This window comes from Mus musculus, chromosome 2 (assembly GCF_000001635.26).
Source record: "Mus musculus strain C57BL/6J chromosome 2, GRCm38.p6 C57BL/6J".
NCBI classification, from domain to species: Eukaryota; Metazoa; Chordata; class Mammalia; order Rodentia; family Muridae; genus Mus; species Mus musculus.
The window spans coordinates 104,022,783-104,042,035 of record NC_000068.7 but is presented as its reverse complement, the minus strand read 5'-3'; the positions used below and the strand labels follow the sequence as shown (position 1 = coordinate 104,042,035).

The following is a 19,253-nucleotide window of genomic DNA, read 5'->3' as shown; positions in this document are numbered from 1 at the left end:
TAAAAAAAAAAAAAGGTTCAGAGTCCACCAAGAGAAAAGCACTTGTTCAAATAACAAGCAAGCATGGTTTTGTCCAGGTTACACAAGGGAAGTGAACTGGAAATAGCCAGTCCTCACAGATGAGACGCCCAGGCTTTCCAATTACATCAACCCTAAACAAGATGACTCGCAGCAGAAGCAACAGGAAATCTCTAGAAGAAAACGCTATCACCCTGAGACCTATATAGTGCTTTGCCATTACTCAAAAGATCTAAGTCTCAATAAAAACAAGAACTGACAGTGAACAGGCAGAGAGCCAGGTATGATGACGAAAGCCTGTGATCCTAGCCACAAGTTTCCAGGGTAAGAAATACGCTAAAAATTAAAGTCACACACACACACAAAAACCTTAACACTAGGTGCTCTCTGATGGGCTCAGTGATGGGCTAACGTGCATAGAGACCTGAGCTGGAGCCCAAAGACCCTCCCATGAAACGGGGAGGGGCATGATCAGAACTAATGCTTTTTCACTGTCAGAAAGTGGTAACATACTAAATTCTATTAGACCTCCATAAGTCAAAGATGCATATTTTAATCTATATTGTGAACACTAAAAGGGAAATATGAAGGGAAAGCAAAGGACTTAAACATAATTAAAAACGTAAAAATAAAGAGTGAACATATTTAAATGGCATGGTTAAGTTCAAATATTAGTAAATAAATATCAATAAGTCAAATAATCTAACGAAAGAGAGACCAGGTAAAGAACAAGGGCTAAAGCATGCAGTGCAGAGGGAGAGCTTAGAATGGGTTAGGCCTTAGTTTCAGTTTCAGCACCAAAGAAATTAAAAAAAAAAAAAAATCCACCCAAGATACTCATCTTAATGTAGGCACAGAGAGCAAAGCTAGGACGGCTTCACTCAGATCACAGAAGAGAGAGTTAAAATCAAACAGCTTTATTAGAACTAATAGAGAATGGCCATAAAGACAATAGTGAAAGGTTAAAGTTTTATGTCCTTATCATGGCGCGTGCGCGCGCACACACACACACACAATTTTTTTCCTCATAAAATTACACTGAGAAGGGACAGCAGGCTCAACAGTGAAGTACCACCTACAGTCCCAAATACAGATATATTTGTAATGTCAGCGCTAAGAGGGCAAAAGAGTGGATTAACAAGTAGTGCATTCTCTTCCACTGCTGCATGTGGCTTAAAACATAACTGATTTGTTTGCCTATTTTGCAAGTAAATGTGAGGCTAGGCCAGCCCAGGCAAGGCTCCTGCAGAAGCACCTCTCCCACCCAGGTGCGTACCTGGCCTCTCTACTCTAGGCTTAGCTGAGAGGGGGTGGAGAGCACTGAGCCCACCCCCCAGGAAACCAAGCCAGGAATTCACCATGGTATTTGTTTCTCCAGGTCGGAAGCTCCGGTGCAACTGACCCTCTGCTTATATCACAATGTTGGAACCCTGGTGTCCACGGGGCTGCTAGCTCATCTTACCTATCTGTTGGCTTCAGAGCCTCTTCCAAGCTCACCTGGGATTTGCAGAATTCAGCAACCTGCAGTTTTTTCAGTGAGGCTCTCCGTGCCTAGAAGCCCCTGACCTTCCTACTCTGTAGCCTTCTCCTCAACACGCGAGCTTGTTTGCTTATTCACAGTCAGTAGGAAAAACTTTCCGTGAATCTCTCTGCCTTCTGAAAGACTCAGGGCCTTTTAAGAACTTACTTAGTTAAGTTAGGTCCATTCAAGATACAAGTTCAAGTTCAATTCATTTGGGAACTGAACTATAATATTTGAGTAATGAGAATATATTAAATAACAGAGATCAAAATGATTTGTTCTATCACTGCCGATATTCAAGGAGAAATAATTGTACGTGAATGTACCCCAAAGGCTGAGCATCTTGCTAAGCTACTTTACAACACTGCCCAGTGGGAAATTTCACCAAATCTCCTGGGAACTAATAGAGACAAAAAGAGGCTAGAGAGATGGCTCAGTGTCACTAGCACTGGCTCCTCTTGCGGAGGAACTACGTTCAGTTTCCAGAGACCACATGGTGGGTGGCTCATAGCCATCTGTAACTTCTTTTCCAAGGAATCTGGTGCCCTTTCATGGCCTCCAAGGATAATTGGCACAGCATATGACACACAGATGTACATGTAGATAAAATGCCCACACACATAAGATAGAATTTTTAGATTTTTTTTTTAAGATTAATTTTATTTATATGAGTACACTGTCACTGTCTTCAGACACACCAGAAGAAGGCATCCAATCCCAATGAAGATAATTGTGAGCCACCATGTGGGTGCTGGGAATTAAACTCAGGACCTCTGGAAGAACAGCCTGTGCTCTTAACCACTGAGCCATCTCTTTAGACCTTAAGTCTTTTTAAAAATAAACAAATAATGGGAAGTGAGCAGTAGCGGTGGCAGCAGCATACACTTTTAATCCTAGCACTTGGGACGTAGAGGCAGGTCTATGAGTTCTGGCCAGCCTGGTCTACAGAGCTAGTTCCAGTATAGCCATGGCTATACAGAGAAACCCTGTGTCAAAAACCAATACAAGCAAGTAAGCAAACAAACAAACAAAACAACAAAAATCAGGACCAGGTGAGGTAGCCCAGAGGATAACGGTGCTTACTACAAAGCCTGAGGACCTGTGGGCCCAGGTCCACTGAAAACCCAATCTCCAAAAATATTTGAACATTTGGGTCATTTCCAGTTCTGGCTGAGAGAAATAACGCAACTTTTAAAGAAAAATTTATTTTTATAGTTATGTGTCTATAAGTGTCTTGCTGCACACATGTACAGGGCCTGGGGAGGAGGCCAGAAGGGACAGAAAGCAGTTAAGGAAGATACCCACCATTGCCTCTGGCTTCTACATGTATGCACACATGCACACATGAAATGTGTATAGCATACACACAAAATTAATTTTAAAAAACATGTAAGATAAACTAACATGACTAGAAGGAAATTTATAGCCCTAAAATATTAGGGAGTCTAATAAAAAAAGGTAGAAAAAAAATCTATTACATAAGTCAGCAGGGGGTGGGGATCATAGTAAATTAAAAATCAAAATATTAGTGAAATAAAAAACAAACATACAGTAAAAAAAGACTGACCAAAAAGCCAGTTCTCTGCTAAAGAGATTTGATTGGTCCCCACCCCGCAAGAGTGGAGGCGACCACTAACTCACTCAGAAATGAAAAGGCTGTCTCGCTATGTGCTTCCTGAACATGAGAAGATGCCAAACACATTTGAAAACACAGATAGTAGGCAATTTTCTGGACAATTTATCAAAAAAGAAAGCCTCAGGACCTAAACAGACAGTGAATCCTTAATTTAAAAGTTTCCCACAATGAACTCCAGGGGGAGCGGCTTGCTGACACATTGACTAAAAGAAGTAAGAACAACCGTAACCAAAGCTCTTCCAGGGAACAGGAGAGACGGTGCTTCCTCACATATTTTACAGTTCTGTCCCTAAGGTCAGCATTATTTTATATAAAATCCTAATAAGAACCTCTGGAAGAAAGGAAAACTAAAGGCCAACCTCTTTCATGAACATCAATGTAAAACTCCTAGTGAGGGGCTGGAAGCATGGCTCAGCTATCAAAAGCAGCTGCTGCTCTCGGTAGCCAGGCTAATACCCATGCCTAACTTCAGGTCTGGAGGACCTAATGCCCTCTCTGGCCTCTGCAGACACTGTACACATGAAGATATACAGACAAATAAGAAACTACATACACATAAAAATAAATCTTTTCTTAAAAAGCTGTTATTTCTAATAGTCAGAAGTAGAGATAACCCACATATTCATATCCAACAGTAAGATGACATAAACTCAATCTACGCATATGTTGTATCTGTAACAAAGACTACTGAGCTTCACAGTCAAAATAAAATTAATTTGCCCAAAATACTTAGCCACTTAATTTATATAAAGTTGAGAGAAAACTGCTGGGTGGATGGGCCGTCAGGACAGTGTTGTCTCGGTGAAAGAGGGCATGAGGGACCTCTGCGGACAGATAGGGCTCCACTACTACATCTGGAAAATGTTTCCATGAACGCACTGACCTTGTAATAACTCACTGAGTCTGTAAATAACTCGCTGTGGTCTGTAAACATATTTACATAGCATTAACATCACTAATGATGGCAAACATCTCAACTAAAGAGAATCCTCCTAAAAACCTACCACTCTAATCATGAAGAAAAGATCAGACAAAACCAATCTGAGATATTTTCTACAAAACACCCCATGAGTACTTCTCAAAAATGTCCAAGTCACAAAAGACAAGGAAAGAACCAGAGGGCCACTGCTGGCTATAAAGAGGTGACAGCTCTATGTCATGTGATGCTTTACACTAGATCCGGGGAGAACACAAAGGACTGAATGCAAAGTCTGATGACGTCTCAATCCAATGGGAAAGTAACAAGATGTCAATCAATGTTTAGTTCTGATAAATGCCCTCTAGTGTGATATACTAGGGAAACTGAGACGTATACAGAACCCTCTACAAATCTAAATTAGTCTAAAATTAATGTTATTTATATAACATAAATATATTTATGTAAGTGTATATAGGTAGAATATGAATTGTATGTTGTAAAGTATATAAGAATTATATAAGGTAACAATTCTTGCTCTGCCAGAATGAGGACTTGAATTCAGATCCCTAGCACCCTTCAGTGCCAGGCATTGTGCTGAGTAACTGCAGTCCCAGAATGTGGACTCAGAGACATCCATATCCCGAGAGGTGGCTGACCAGTCCAGCTAATAAATCAATGCGCTCCAGGTTCAGTGAGGGACCCTGCCTCAAGAAATAGGGTGGTAGGCTGAGCAGTGGTGGCAATGCCTTTAATCCTAGCACTCAGTGGGAGGCAGAGGCAGGTGGACCTTTTTGAGTTTGAGGCTAGCCTAATCTATAGAGAAAGTTCCAGGACAGCCAGAGCTTTACACAGAGGAACCCTGTCTCAAAAAATAAAACAAAAGGGTAGATGTGAGGCACATCAAGCTCTGGTCTTCACATGCACACAAGTAGGCACACACACTAACATGTACATATACGTACTCTGCATACACATATAAAAGAAAAGGTAAAAAATAAAGAGTTTGATAGAAAAGAAACCAAGCTGAATAAAAGCCAGGAGGAGTATGGTAGATAAGGAAAGAGGCTAACATTTGTATGCTATGTGCTACATGTTAGACTACTTAATATGTAAGATTAAGAAGTAAAAACACCCCTAGCTAACAGAAAGATATAAGGGAATATATATTTACATTTCAGTAAAATTAAGATTAGAAGAGACAATATATTATAGTAAGCCAGACTGGTCCTTACCTTAGCCCTACTACTTACTGTGGAGAGTGAACTCACACTCACTCACTCACTCACTCACTCACTCACACTCACTCTCTCTCCCTCCCTCCCTCCCTCAATATGTGTATTTGTGTGTGTGTGTGTGATTGCATCTGTCTGACCTTGTTCTCCAAAACAATGAGCTAATGCCGCCCACTAGCGAGAGCTGTGGAAGGAGGGAAATGTCATGTGCATATTTATTTATAAAGTGCCTTACTGCTTTCAGTAAATACTCACCTACTCTCTTCTCCCCTCAGCTACTCAGAGAGGAAGCTGTGACGATTTATCAGAAGCCAAGACTGGGTTTATCTCTGCTGCTTACTAATTATTAAACTCTCTTTGTATCTTTTCTTTGATGTGAAGTGAAGGTACTAGTAATTAATCAGGGTTTGGTAAATAATAGCTGAGAGGCTAAATCCTTCTTATTGGAACCCAGCCACTCCCTTTTCCACTCCCTTTTGTTTCTGTATTGTCTAAGGCTGTTCCCCAGAAACAACAGACTAACTAACAGCAGAGTTAAACACAGGTCTCTGTCACAGAAACTATGGGTCAGTTCTACCAACTCTAAAATATTTACAGTCTGCTCCTTTAAAGGATTACTAAACTCCCAGCTCAATTCTAAGCCAATATACAAGGAAAATATGATTTGAAAATACACAATTAACCTCAGGATGCTCCATGACCCTTACCCCAAGTCTACCACCTATCTGCTGCTAACTTCCTCTTGAACCTGACACCTACATAACCTTAAAGCTGAATGAGGACTGTGGCCCGAGTCAGCAGCCAGGTTCCTAACTTAGTGTAGAACTCAGAGCCTGAAATTCCCAGCATCCCCAGCACTGTAGATGTTCCCAGTTAACCCGATTCCAAAACTCCTGGCAAGCCTGAGAACTGGCACCTAGGACTAGAGCAGACGTGGCCAAGAAATCTGACAGCTAGATGTACAACAGGCACAGGAACTAGGAATGCCAAAGGACGAAAGAACAAGGAGGTATGAGTCTGTCGGAAAGAACAACCATACTGCACTCTCACACTCTAAATGCCCTCATGCGGAAAAGAGAGACCTTAGATATTCTAAACAAAATGGGCTCAGTCCTCTCCCTGTAACCACAACTGAAGTAAAGATTATACTTTCAAAGTAAGTCAATTCCTGAATTTACCTTTTACCTTTTGATGGCAAATTTGGTCTTTTATGCCCTAAACTAGTACTATTTCCACAAAAAGACAATAATGATCTTCCTTACAGGATTTTTGGAAAGTGTGTCTAATGAGTGTCTACCTTTGTATTTAGTAACAGTTATTATAAACTATTACCTATCTGACTTATCACCACTGAAGACTTCTGTTCAGATGATCTCTGTCCTCTTGAGGCAGCTACCCCCAGGCTAGGGGAGTGTCACTACTCAGGTCTTCTTAGAGGGTAAGCTGTCGTGATATTAATGGGGGACTCCAGGGTCCCACCCTACTCCATCTACTAAAACCATTTATTCTGCCTTCTAATAAACACATCATGGTTTTTCTGAAAGTGACATTTTCATGAGACATTACAGTGGGAATCTGAAGAGAAGGGAATGCTATTTCAGAAAGATGGGTTCTAATGAGTCAGGAAGAACACATTCCAACGCTAGCTTCCCAAAACCAGAGCATGTGCATGGCGCCACCTAGTGAGTAAGTCTGGAAACTTCAGGTGGGAAGCAGATGAGCAGTAATAGTGCATCCTCATGGGTATTAACAAATCACACTGAAATACCTTATTAATATTTCTAGCCATAATTAGGCAATATAGTAGAGCATTGATCCTGGGGTCAGATCAGCCTCAGTTGAAACCTTAGTTTCACTACTTTGTAAACACCAAACAAAAAGGTTTTCTCACTCTTTTAGTTATCTTACATGCCTAATGACCCAACATTTGACAGGCACAAACAGGAAAGGGTACTGATACAAGTTTTCAATTAAGAAATAATCTTGGGGGCTGGTGAGATGGCTCAGTGGGTAAGAGCACCCGACTGCTCTTCCAAAGGTCCGGAGTTCAAATCCCAGCAACCACATGGTGGCTCACAACCATCCGTAACGAGATCTGACTCCCTCTTCTGGAGTGTCTGAAGACAGCTACAGTGTACTTACATATAATGAATAAATAAATCTTTAAAAAAAAAAAAGAAATAATCTTGGGCTGGAGGAATGGCTCGGTGAATAAAGCACTTGTCACATAAGCATGAGGGCTGGAGTTTGGATCCCAGGAAGCACATATGAGCTGAGCGTGGGACGCAACCAACTTGTAACCCAGCATCTGGGAGGCCGAGACGGGATACCTGGGGAAACTGGCTACTGCACTAGCCCAGTCAGCGAGCTCAGGACGAAACCCAACTCAGTACACAGAGCAGAGGACAGTCCAGGAAGACATGTAACGTCCTCTGACTTCCACACATGAATGTACATCCATGTGTACCTGTGTACACACATGCATACCACAAAAATATACACATGACAATAAGAATAACAATCATTTTTAGGACTGGTGGTATAGTTCCATTGTTGAATACTTGCCTAAAATGCATGAGACCTTGGGCTCAATCCTCATCATTGCAAAAAATAAAAATAAATCATAATGGTTATTCTCAAACAATCTTAGCATCATATATATATATATATATATATATATATAATATATGTGTGTATGTGTGAGAGAGAGTGTGTGTAAAATAAATATAATGATGAAGTAGTTCAGCTTTTTATTTTAATAACCATATAGATTCCAAGACCAATCAAAAAATCTCTAACAATATCAGCATTACACTTGCTTGGCTAGTAAAGTGTGAATGGTGACCTGGAAGAGGTTGGGTCAGTCAGATACACAGGAGATCTGAAGTTATTTAAACTACTCCTTCTTGACTAACTAAAATGTGGACGGGGGACTCTGTGTGCCAGTACCTTTCAGAGATAAAACCATCCGAGGACACCTGGGCTCCAAGTACTTCTTGAGGTCACGCCAGGCCTTTTTAATGGCGGCGTAATGGTCGATGTACCTCCCCACGTCTGAGTAGGTCTCTATGAAGAGGGATCTCCAGCACTGACTCTTCCCGGCTTTTTCTTCCCTAGGTTTAAAAAACAAGATTAAAAAATCTTTTGAAATGATATTAACATTTTTTTTTCTCTTTTCCTTTGTTTGAGATAGGGTCATATGTAGTACAGGCTGGCCTTCGACTATCGATGTAGGTAAGGATAGCTTTGAATTTCAGATCCACATGCCTCTAGCTGTCAAATGGTAGAATTAAAAATGTGTACCACAAACCTGGCTTAGCATGTAGTTTTGATATTAACCAACACACTTTATTGGGAGTTTATGGTAACTCTGCCTTTTTATTTTCTTAACTTATTTTTTTGGCTACAAAGAGAACTAGATAGCAAGAAATGATACATTTTAAAAAATGAATAGTTACTACTGTCATGGTAGGGTCACTTATTTTCTCACTTTCTGCCTAATTTTTTCAAGTTTCCCAGTTCTTAACAAAATATATGAATAGTATATCAGTACAAAGTAAGTTTCAACTTACTTCTAAAAAGGTATCAGTTGGAAACAAACCTTTTGAAACAGAGTACGTAGCTCTGGCTGGCATGAACTATGATCCCTGTCTCTTTACCTCCCAAGTGCTGAGGTTACAGGTGTGTGTGACTGAACCCGGCTTCAATTATTAATATACAAAAGGCACATGCAGTTGTCCTATTTTTGAGAATATTTAGAATCTAACAGCATAATATTGCTCTAGCACATCTACATTGGACCAGCCAGAGAAGAATAAACCAAAGCAAATACATGATTTAACATCTTTCATTGCTTAATTATATAAACATTTCTTAAGTGTTCACTTGGCCATTGAGAACATTTAAAAATGTACATTTTTTTCCCCTTCAAAAAGTAGTCCAGCCGGGCAGTGGTGGCGCACGCCTTTAATCCCAGTACTTGGGAGGCAGAGACAGGCGGATCTCTGAGTTCGAGGCCAGCCTGGTCTACAGAGTGAGTTCCAGGACAGCCAGGGCTACACAGAGAAACCCTGTCTCAAAAAACAAAACAAAACAAAACAATACAAAAAAGTAGTCCAATCATGAGTCTTTTAAAGAATGAAATGTAAACTTCACAGAGGATAAGCAACCACAAGGGTACTTCAAAGTACCGCCCAGTGGGCTTAGACTTTTTCCTACAGAAAACGCAGAGCCACCGAAGGGCTTAAAGGGAAGCCAAAAGGAGAGAGTTGAGAATGGGGGCGGGAGGAGGGTAGATTTAAGGGTGCAAACTAGGAATATTAAAGAAGACATAGGAAGGCTCTGAAGCAGCCCTCATGAGGGGCAATAAACTGAAGCAAGTTGTGGTGAGCAGGTGAAAGGAGTGGAGACATGCGGAAGCCCAGCCAGGAGGCATGTAATCATGTGATCACATCATCACATGAATGCAGGGAAAGCCAGGGCACCCAGAAGCACTCCTAGGAATGCAGAATCAAAGGTTTACATAGGAAGGAAGGCTAAAACAAAGCGGAGGTGTATTGCTTCTTTTGAAACAGTGTATAACTCAGGTCAGCTCAAACTCAGGATCTACCATAGTCCTCCAAGTGTAGAGGAGGTGTGTACCACTGGATCCCAGGTGTACATTTGATTTGTTTTGTTTGTTTTCGGGGGAGGGCTTCAGGAGAGAATAAAGCACCTTTTTATTAACATATAGTATTAATATAAATACATGCAGCTATTATCAACAAGGCTGGGGTGTAAATAACTGTAGAACGCTCGCTCGCCTAGCATGAGTGAGGTCCTAAGTACCATCCCAGCACTGTAAAAACTGAGCTTGTGATAAAAAATAAAAAAATTTATAAAAAAAAAGCTTTAGTTCTAAGCCTTTAGAAGTTATTTACAGAAATAAAAATGAAAATAAATAGAAGTTACTTACAGAAACTGTTTCTATATTTCTGTATCCTTATACCTCTGGTCCTTGATTTACAAATTTTATCTATATAGCAGGTGATGCCCCAAAGTAAAAAATGAGCACTTCTCAACACTTCAAATTCCCCTTCCTCTTCCTCCCAGTACTTGACAGCCATTAGTAACTTTTCCCTTGGTACGCTAAGACTTTCAGCTTTAAAATATATTCCCCAGAGATGGGCGTGGTGGCGCATGCCTTTAATCCCAGCACTCGGGAAGGAGAGGCAAGCAGATTTCTAGGTTTGAGGCCAGCCTGGTCTACAAAGTGAGTTCCAGGACAGCCAGGGCTATACAAAGAAACCCTGTCTCAAAAAAACAAAACAACAAAAAAAAAAAATATATATATATATATTCCCCAAAACTTTAGTGCCCCTGGCTTCCCGTAATTGAAGAAACACATTAGGTATTCCTGCCTTTCCTTCCACATCTCCTTTATAAATCTTACCATCATCTACATTTTTATTCAGGCACTATGGTAACTTTGACTGAACCCAATAACAGAAACTAGGGTTGGAAAGGAAAACCAGTATATACTATAGTAGTCCAAGGTCAGGATTCAAAACTATATATTCTGCACTAGAAGCTGGGAAGGGGAAAAAGGCAAGGGGTTCAAAGCATCACTGGAAACAGTTAACTAGAAGGGGAAATATTAGTATGCAATGGCTACAGTTTACATACATGTACTGTACGTTTTATAACATGTTATAAGGAACTAAAAGCAGGGCTTCAGAAAGCTCCAAATACAGTGAATACTACACACTTAAGGAAATGGAAATGCAAATTAGCCTTCTTATTATATACTGTGTATGTCCACTGAGTTATACTTTACCCCGTAGACATGAGCAATTATCTATCGTATATCAACTAAAAGTGACTCTAGTGTAGCCGTTCTCAGTCTGTACATCGTGACCCCTCTGAGGGCTGAGCGGCTCTTCCACGGGGTCACCTAAGGCCATCCTGCATATCAGATGTTCACCTCAGGATTCATAACAGTAGCGAAATTACAGTTATAAAGTAGCAATTAAAAATAACTTTATGGTTGGGGGTCACAACATGAGGAACTGCATTAAAGGGTCGCTGCATTAGGAAGGTTGAGAACCACTGCTCTAGTGCCAAGTGTGGCAGTTCACACTTCTAACCCCAACCCAGTAGAGGCTGAAACAGGACTGCCACAAGGTCAAGGCCAGCCTGAACTAGAGACCCAGTCCCTGCCTCCAACAATAAAAAATGTATTCTTAAAAAAACCTAGACCACGTCCACAAAGGAAGGAATGTTCACAGAATACTTACTCAGATATCAGCCAGTATTTTTTGCAATGTCTTCTCCACAGTGGATCATGAGTTGAAAGCTGGCTAAGTCTTCGACTAACATAGCAACAACTGGCAGTAACCAGATTCAGTTAGTATAAAAGGGGGGGGGGGATAAAAATCAAAGATTAAAACAGTAATTGTTAATTCTTATTTCTACTTACTACCCACAAAGCTGCAATGCAGTAGTGTTTAAAGTCTACCTAATGTGTAAGTTAGTATAATTACCCTGGGAGTAATAAGGAGAAAGCAACATACTATCTCAGAGTCAAATTAGACTCCCAATAGATTGATACAGCTCAACCGAACACAGTTAAGCAAATATGCACCCAAACTGTTAGAGCTTGGCAACAGGTTGTATGCTAGGCAAAGTTGGACTGACTGTAATGGGCAAGAAAGAAACTGCAGTATGCCAGGTGAGTCTGTAGTCGAAATAGGATTCAGCTCCGCTCGCTTCCACAAATGTTTACAGAGGGGTCATATCACTTCAGCTTTAAATTCTGATTCCTACCAGAAGCTCTGAACTAAAAGTCTCTTCTTACAAGAGGCTACACAATCTCATCAGCCACACTTCATGCAACCTGCCTGTTAGTCATTTCTACCTTCAGCAAAACCTGCTTTCTTGTTTTTCTAGTTAAACAGGACACACTATTGTTAAGAGACCCATCAGCCTCTCAATACTGTTCCCTTCACCAGGACAGAAGTGCACTGTGCCACACTTCATGTCTTCCACTGTGAGTTGGTCAGCCTGTCTTCCACATTCCTTTCCAATGCAATATACATATTCCTTCCCAATACTTGGCCCCTTTTGTAATTACATACTTGTTTGACTTTCCATCTTGTCTATAGTAGTCAAGCTACAAAAAAAAGACCATATCTCTCTAACTCACTACTGTAATCCTACATTTAACTGGCACATGGCAGACATTCAACAAAACAAAACAAACAAACCTGAGCAGATGAATACAAAAATAAATATCTTTACACTCTAGCAATGCACACTTTATTACTACAAACTCTAGTTGGAGAAGATAGTGGGAGAGTAAGGTTGCTAAACTGAGGAGAGTGAAGTATTCCGGACAGGGAACTGAGCATACACAACCATGTGCGAGTGTTGTGCCATCTGATGGGCTGAGAAAATATGATAGTGGAGGAGAGGCCTGAAAGGCCTTAGATAATAAGCTATTGGGTAAGGGCCTTAAATACTGCAGAAGTTCAGGGTCCAGTGTTGTAAACAGGGATGTCATGGGCTTTTAAGAAAAATGACAGCCAGATTGGTCTTTAGAAGGTAACTCTGGCAGCAAGCAAGCAAAGAAAGAAGGCTATCTAAATAAGAAGTTATAGCAATAAACTATTTCAGATGAAATACATTTGAGCTGGCCAACCTTTCCTACAGAAAAACTTTCTGTGTGTTAGTACAGGCTGAGTAGGGGGAAGTGTGTTTTTTGGAAAGACAAATGTCTTAGCAGGTACGAGTGGAGGCCATAACAGAAAACCCAGGAAATATCTCTGCCACCACTTAGCTACCTGTAACTCCAAGAAATCTGTACCTCTTAAAGGCCCCTAAAAACAGAGGACATAGATGCCCAGATTCCAGTAATGAAGCAAAAACCAAAAGTGTGTCTTCCCCATGTGAGAGGGCCATTTTGCAGCCTCCACAAATATATACGGAAGCACAAGAAACCCAGGCTATGCGGTCAAGAATGTAAACAATCCTGACACAGGGGGTGAGGGTGACAAGAAAGGGGCACACGGCAGGACCATTTGTCCCTCCACGCTAAAACAGTCCTGGTTTCTGAAAGAATTCTCGCATGCCCGGTGTTTATTTTTGGAGTAAATGCTGGTCATCTGGGAAACCCTAAGGTAACTGCAGTCACCTGTAAGGCCTCACCGGAAGTCGGTGACAAAACCCAAAATCCAACCACCCACCATAAAAAGGGAAACTGACAGCCAAAAAAGTCGCCGACACAAGACAAAGTGTATGCTGCCCGCGATCACGATGGCATCAGAGTCAGAAGGTCGCAGGCCTTCTCGCGCGCGTTCTACCTGCCCACGAGGGCTCTGGTCATCAGGGACCCCAGGCGCGACAGGGATGCGCGTGGGCCGAGACAGTGGCCTTTCCACAGCGCTAGACCAGGCCCCAAAGGGCCAGCGAGGGTCCGCGGGGTGCAGGACCAGGGAGCCACCTCTCTCTTCCGCAACCCGGCCTAGCCGAGGCTTGAGGGAGAGGGCGCTAAGTTCCCGGGGACCTAGGCCTGGGCAGGGGTAAGACCTGGATGCCCAGACCGCTCCCCCGAGTCTCCTTCAGCCCCCCGGGGCGCTATGCGGGATAACGGCCGCCTTGCAGTCACCCTGCTGCGGAGGGAGCCCACGTCCAGCCAGCGACCCCGGGCCTCCTTCCCTGCCTCCTTCCACGTTCCCACCCCTGCCGAGAGCACCGCCCCATTACTTGATTAGGTCCCTGTAGTCCACGAAGGATAAGATGAGCAGCAGAGGGTCGGTGGGCAGCGACTCCAGGGTCAGCAGCCCCGTCTCGGCCTCTACGGCAGCCATCTTGCCCGGCCCGCTGCAGCCTTGGCACCACCCCGGCCCCGCCCCCGCCCCCGCCGCCCGAACCGCTCGGCGGCCGCTAGCACAGGTTAGTTATGTAACTGTCACCCGGCCCCAGCCCCGCCCCCGGGATGCCCCGCCCACCCCGCGGTCAGCCCTGCGGGGGCGCTGCTGTCCCTGCCAGTCTGTTTCTGAGTCTTTGGTCTCTTCTTCCACGCATTTTATATCTCGTATCCTCAAAGCCTCTCCCTAAATCTTACACTAACCCTACCTGGCCTTTGGGTCCCAAACCCATTGCTTCATTTCCAATCCATGGTCTCTGTTGCCAGCCTCGGACTCCCATTGCCACTCACCCCCACCTGCACTCGGAATTGCTGCTCTGAGCCCTGTCCACTTAGCAAGGAAGGAATGATGGGGAAAGAGACACAGGGGAAGGCATTCCAACTTTGAAATGATAGGGAGGTTATAATTCTTCCATGGCCCACAAGGCAAAAAACTGTCCTTCAAAAAAACCGAAAATGACCTCTGGATAAATTCCTTGTCCAACAAATGTTAATTGCCCAAGCCCTTACCACCAGGCTTCTAAACCTACTGGTCCCAGAGAAAGTTTCTTCCAACTACTTAAGTGTAAGAAATAATCAAATGTGAGTATTTTCCACCAAGTGCTATAAAACTTGTGTTTAGGACAAGGAATTTGATTCTTTTTAACCTTCTGAGCACACCCTCTTGATAAACATAAATTTGTCTTGTCTAGACACAATAGTTGGAGTGGTGGTCTCTTTCTTTTCTGAACCGGCCTGCAGGTCTGTCTGCAAGGGAGAGAGTGGGGATGGAGGGGCAAGAGATTCGAAGAATGGAAACAAGACAGGGTATATAAGCACAAGCTGGGGAGTCCAGGATGTGTCTGAGAAAAACAGGATATTATTATAGTGTGTTCAGCTGTGGTGGGCTGCTTGCAAAAACATCATGCTAGGAAAACAAGTCTCTCATCAGGGTGGAAAAGTACCAACCTGTAAGTAAATAGCCCGCGATGGCTGCAGAGATGGTAGTAGTTTCTGCTAAGAGTCAGCTCCCAACAATTTTCAACCTCAAACTTTCTTTCTTTCTTCCTTCCTTTCTTCCTTTCTTTCTTTCTTTCTTTCTTTCTTTCTTTCTTCTTTCCTTCTTTTTAAAGATTTGTTTATTATATGTAAGTACACTGTAGCTGTCTTCAGACACATCAGAAGAAGGCATCCAATCTCATTACAGATGGTTGTGAGCCACCATGTGGTTGCTGGGATTTGAACTCTGGAAGAGCAGTCAGTGCTTTTAACCGCTGAGCCATCTCTCCAGCCCTCAAATTTATTTCTAACATCAAGACAGAGGAGGGTATGATATAGCCTGCCCTTCTGACGAGTTTCTCTCAACTACTTTAACTTGGTTGACATGGCAAATTCTCAGCCTACAAGTAAAAAGTAAGGAAATTGAATTCTTTACATTTTATTTTATAAATTTGGATTTAGTACCCCAAGCATGGGGGCTGAAGTGAATGAGACCACTGTAGGACGGGAAGGTGCAATTCTTCAGCTTTGTAAAGATGCTATGGAGGGTGGGTGTGGAACAGGTATGATGGGTGGTGAACAAGGAGTAAATTCTTTTCTGTTTGTTTCACAGGGGTTGTGTGGTGAGAGAGGCTTGGGAAATCCAAAAGACGTCACAGGTCAGTCACTTACGTGGCTTGACTGTTCCATGTTCCAGTAAGTCCTTCTGGCATTAATTCACAATTCCTATCTTACCACGGACAAGATCTTGGCCCTGAAGCCTGGAGAGTACTGACAGGAACACAGTACTGGCTCTGCTCTTTAGAATGTGGAAGGGTCACTCCATAACGTTTGGTTGGGGAGGAGACAAACCCAAGTAGCCCTAGAGAGCACTCTAGGCTGTGTCAAACTGACAGTTAATGCTAACTAGAACTCTGAACAAAATACTAAAATTTTAAATGAACACAAGATCACACAGTTCCATACTGAAACTTGGGGCCAAAAGGAGGGAAATATACCTCTAAATGCATGCTTTTATTCATTTTTTAATCCTTAATTCCCCCTTCCTTAAGAGGCCTAGAAGTTCTTGTTTGGAGGTGGGGCAGGAACTGACTGAGAACAAGTTCTAAAGAATCCTTCTAAAATGATAGCCTACAGGTGTCCTCTCTCCATCTATAAAAACACCGTCTTTTAGGAGCCACGAGTACTTTCTGGTATTTATTACATCTTCCTTTTTCCAACCTAAGAGCCCTTCTTAGTGGGACAAGAAAGCTGGGAGCTACGGTTGGCTTGAGAGAGTATGAGGTAAGGCAGTGCTGTCAAGTGTGCTATAATGTTTTTAGTCCCCAGCCCCCAATTTGTATTTCTACCAAACAGTACCAGAGCTGTATACCACTGGGCCATGAACTGCAGGTTGTGTACCACCTGCAACCTTGTCTCAATGCTGAGGGGTTTGGACACTCTCCTGATTGTAATGAGGTAGTCCATGCACTTGGGAGGCCAGGACACGAAGAGAAGAGAGGATCACAATTAGGACGCCATCACCAGAACAAGCTGGGATGATAAGCTGCCTGGTGAACAGGACAAAAGAGGTCGTCCTCAGCAGAGCCCAGGAAAATCCCTCCCGGAGTGTGTTTATGCTTTACGGCGGAAAACAGGGAGAAGGAGAAAAATTCAGGGGTGAATGAAGATGGCGGAGCTGACACTGGCACTCAAAAAGCAGCCAGCTGGATGAGTAGTGTACAACTATGGCCCAGAATTAGTTGCTGTTGTGGAACACAGATATTCCATGGCTAATGAGAAGCATGGAAGGGACAGGAGAGGGGTATAGGCAGTCGCCGCAGCTACTCAAACTGAGTCCTGGAAGTTGGTTGTCTTGTCCTCCCTTTGGCAGAGACTTATTTCTGAATTCACTGCCAAATGGGCTGTTTTGGGTTTTTTTTGTCTGCAGCAAACCTCTTGTTTTCTTGGAACCCAAGGATATATCCTTCTTGGCCAGGTACCTGGTTTGGGTGATTAATAATCTCTGCCAGCTGGGTACATTTTAAGTGTTCGGTATTGGCTGTTTCCAACATGGTGGATCTAGACTAGTCCATGAAAGACTTGTAGTCTCAAGGCCTGCCAACATTGTATCACTGACACTGTGTCTTCTACTAGGGGGCGGGGGGGGGGCATACAGTATTTCCACACAAAACTGGACACTTGCCAGGATGATGAACACTGGTGCCCACCAGTTCAAACGTTCTGGAGAATTAGGGTGCTCCTATGTCTGGAAACTTACTGTGTTCTTCTACTGAGACCTAAACAGGTAGATGGCCTGTGTCACACCAGTGGCTAAGCTATAACTGTGTTATCAGTAATGCTTGTTATGCAAGCTCAGATGGGCTAGGTTTTATTTTATTGTCAATGCTCTCCAGTAAAAATTAAAATATAGTCTCTTCTCTGCCTTTCTCTGTGCCCCAGAAGGCTGATCTCTGAGCTCCTTCACTAGTCTTTCCTCTTATTTGGCCTGTTTGAACCCAGCCAATGGGATGTGCTGGGGAGAGAGTGAGAAAAGAACATTTATTCTCCATCTGTGAGGATTTGTGTGGGGAGCTTTTGGGGGCTGCTTGCAGGAATCTGATGTTGGCCAAGGACAAAGAAGTAGGCTTCAGGCAGGAATCTGACATTGGCCAAGGACAAAGAAGTGGGCTACGGGCAGGAATTTGACTTTGGCCAAGGACAAAGAAGTGGGCTTCAGGCAGGAATCTAATCTTAGATTAGAACAAAGTAGGCTTCAGGCCTGAATATGACTTTGGGCTAGGATGGGGAAGTAGGCTCAGATATCTTGGTCATCCTGATAAGCCCTTAGAAACAGTGAGCACAGGACTTTATTGTCTTGCTTGTTCCTTAACCTGGAACTGACCTTATTACTTGCATGTAATTAAAATTGTATAAAAGTGGATTGGGGAAAAAAAAAATAAACATGCCTCAGCCTCAGAACTGGCTGGGTCGTGCTACAATGTTGTCTAATTGTCTTTTTTTTTTTTTTTCTTTTTAATCCTTATTCCTGTGCAACTGTCTGAGCTGGCTTGGTCAGGTTTGGCTATTTTCTTTCGAAAACATCTCCTGTTGGTGCCTTTCCCAGGTCTTTAGCTCCCAGCCTCTCTGACTCAGCTCAGAGAGACTCGATTTCCCTGTTAAAGCACCTGTTAAATTTCCTCGTAGACATCCAGGCTAATTCCTTACCGGCTTCTCAGATATTTGTCCACCTGACACAGTGCTAGTGTCTAGCTTTCCTACCACAGAGCATTTTCTTTTAATAAGAATTACACTTTGGAAACTTCAGCTCTCGGGATTTCAGCATTCAGAAGTTTAATCTTTTGAAAATGTAATTTTGAGAATCCGAGGCTTTGCGGACTTATATCTTTCTGAATTTCATCCCCGAGGATTACCGTGCTTGGGTTTGTGTGTCTGGGGATTATGACTGGGCCCCACAGAAACAGCTACTACCCGAGGGTATTGAAGACAGGTGGGAAAGGGGAAGTTGTGGAGCCTCAGTGCCGTGAAGAGGGGCCACCAGGGGCTGGTGGAGATAACAGAGGGCTTCATCTTCATACATGAAGTGCAGACCCTAAACTTGGTGTTGTGATCTCTGAGCTTGGATATCACAGCAGGTGATTCACAACAGATGCTCAGAGCTCTGCATGGAGGATGGCCAGATTCGAGATGCACATGAAAGTCCCCATACATACCAAAAAATAAAATAAAATACACTGAACTGGGAGGTCGGGGGAGCAGCCAGGGAGCCCTGTTAAAGATGAATTCTGTCTTAATTTCCCACACTTATTTGTATTCTGGGATAAAGTATATTTCACAAGACAGATATTAAAGAAGTATTCAGAGGACTGGAGAGATGGCTCAGCAGTTAAGAGTGCTCTTCCAGAGGACCTGAGTTCAATTCCCAGCAACCACATGGTGGCTCACAACCATCTGTAATGGGATCCAATGCCCTCTTCTGGTGTGTCTGAAGACAGCGACAGTGGACTCATATACATTAATTAATTAAATAAATAAGTGTACCC

At 42.9% G+C, this 19,253-nt stretch overlaps 2 protein-coding genes and 1 non-coding gene across 10 annotated transcripts in view; 1 reads left to right on the top strand and 2 right to left on the bottom strand.

The window, feature by feature from the left end:
* The window catches only part of Fbxo3 (F-box protein 3), a 35,439-nt gene extending 21,202 nt beyond the window's left edge, over positions 1-14,237 (bottom strand). For 5 of the 7 annotated variants that reach the window (NR_149726.1, NM_212433.1, NM_001355507.1 and 2 more), the window contains exons 1-3: positions 14,070-14,237; positions 11,603-11,692; positions 8,277-8,440 (exon numbers count right to left, since the gene is read on the bottom strand). Coding sequence is in view for 6 of the 7 variants with exons in the window: in NM_212433.1 (NP_997598.1) it covers positions 8,277-8,440; positions 11,603-11,692; positions 14,070-14,173 (358 nt within the window). In the remaining variant the exon portion in view is untranslated. The remainder of the gene's footprint in view (positions 1-8,276; positions 8,441-11,602; positions 11,693-14,069) is intronic. The other 2 variants (NM_001355504.1, NM_001355506.1) reach the window with 1 other exon arrangement.
* On the bottom strand, positions 1,229-1,367 carry Gm24644. Its single transcript, XR_003954246.1, has one exon.
* Positions 13,675-19,253, top strand: part of 4931422A03Rik (RIKEN cDNA 4931422A03 gene) — a 35,869-nt gene continuing 30,290 nt past the window's right edge. Inside the window, exons 1-3 of one of the 2 annotated variants that reach the window (NM_175161.3) lie at positions 13,675-14,258; positions 14,749-14,814; positions 15,824-15,906. In NM_175161.3, the coding sequence (NP_780370.2) occupies positions 14,813-14,814; positions 15,824-15,906 (85 nt within the window). In that variant the 5' untranslated portion in view covers positions 13,675-14,258; positions 14,749-14,812. Of the gene's footprint in view, positions 14,259-14,748; positions 14,815-15,595; positions 15,625-15,823; positions 15,907-19,253 lie in introns of those variants that run through there. The other variant, XM_030252076.1, reaches the window with a different exon arrangement.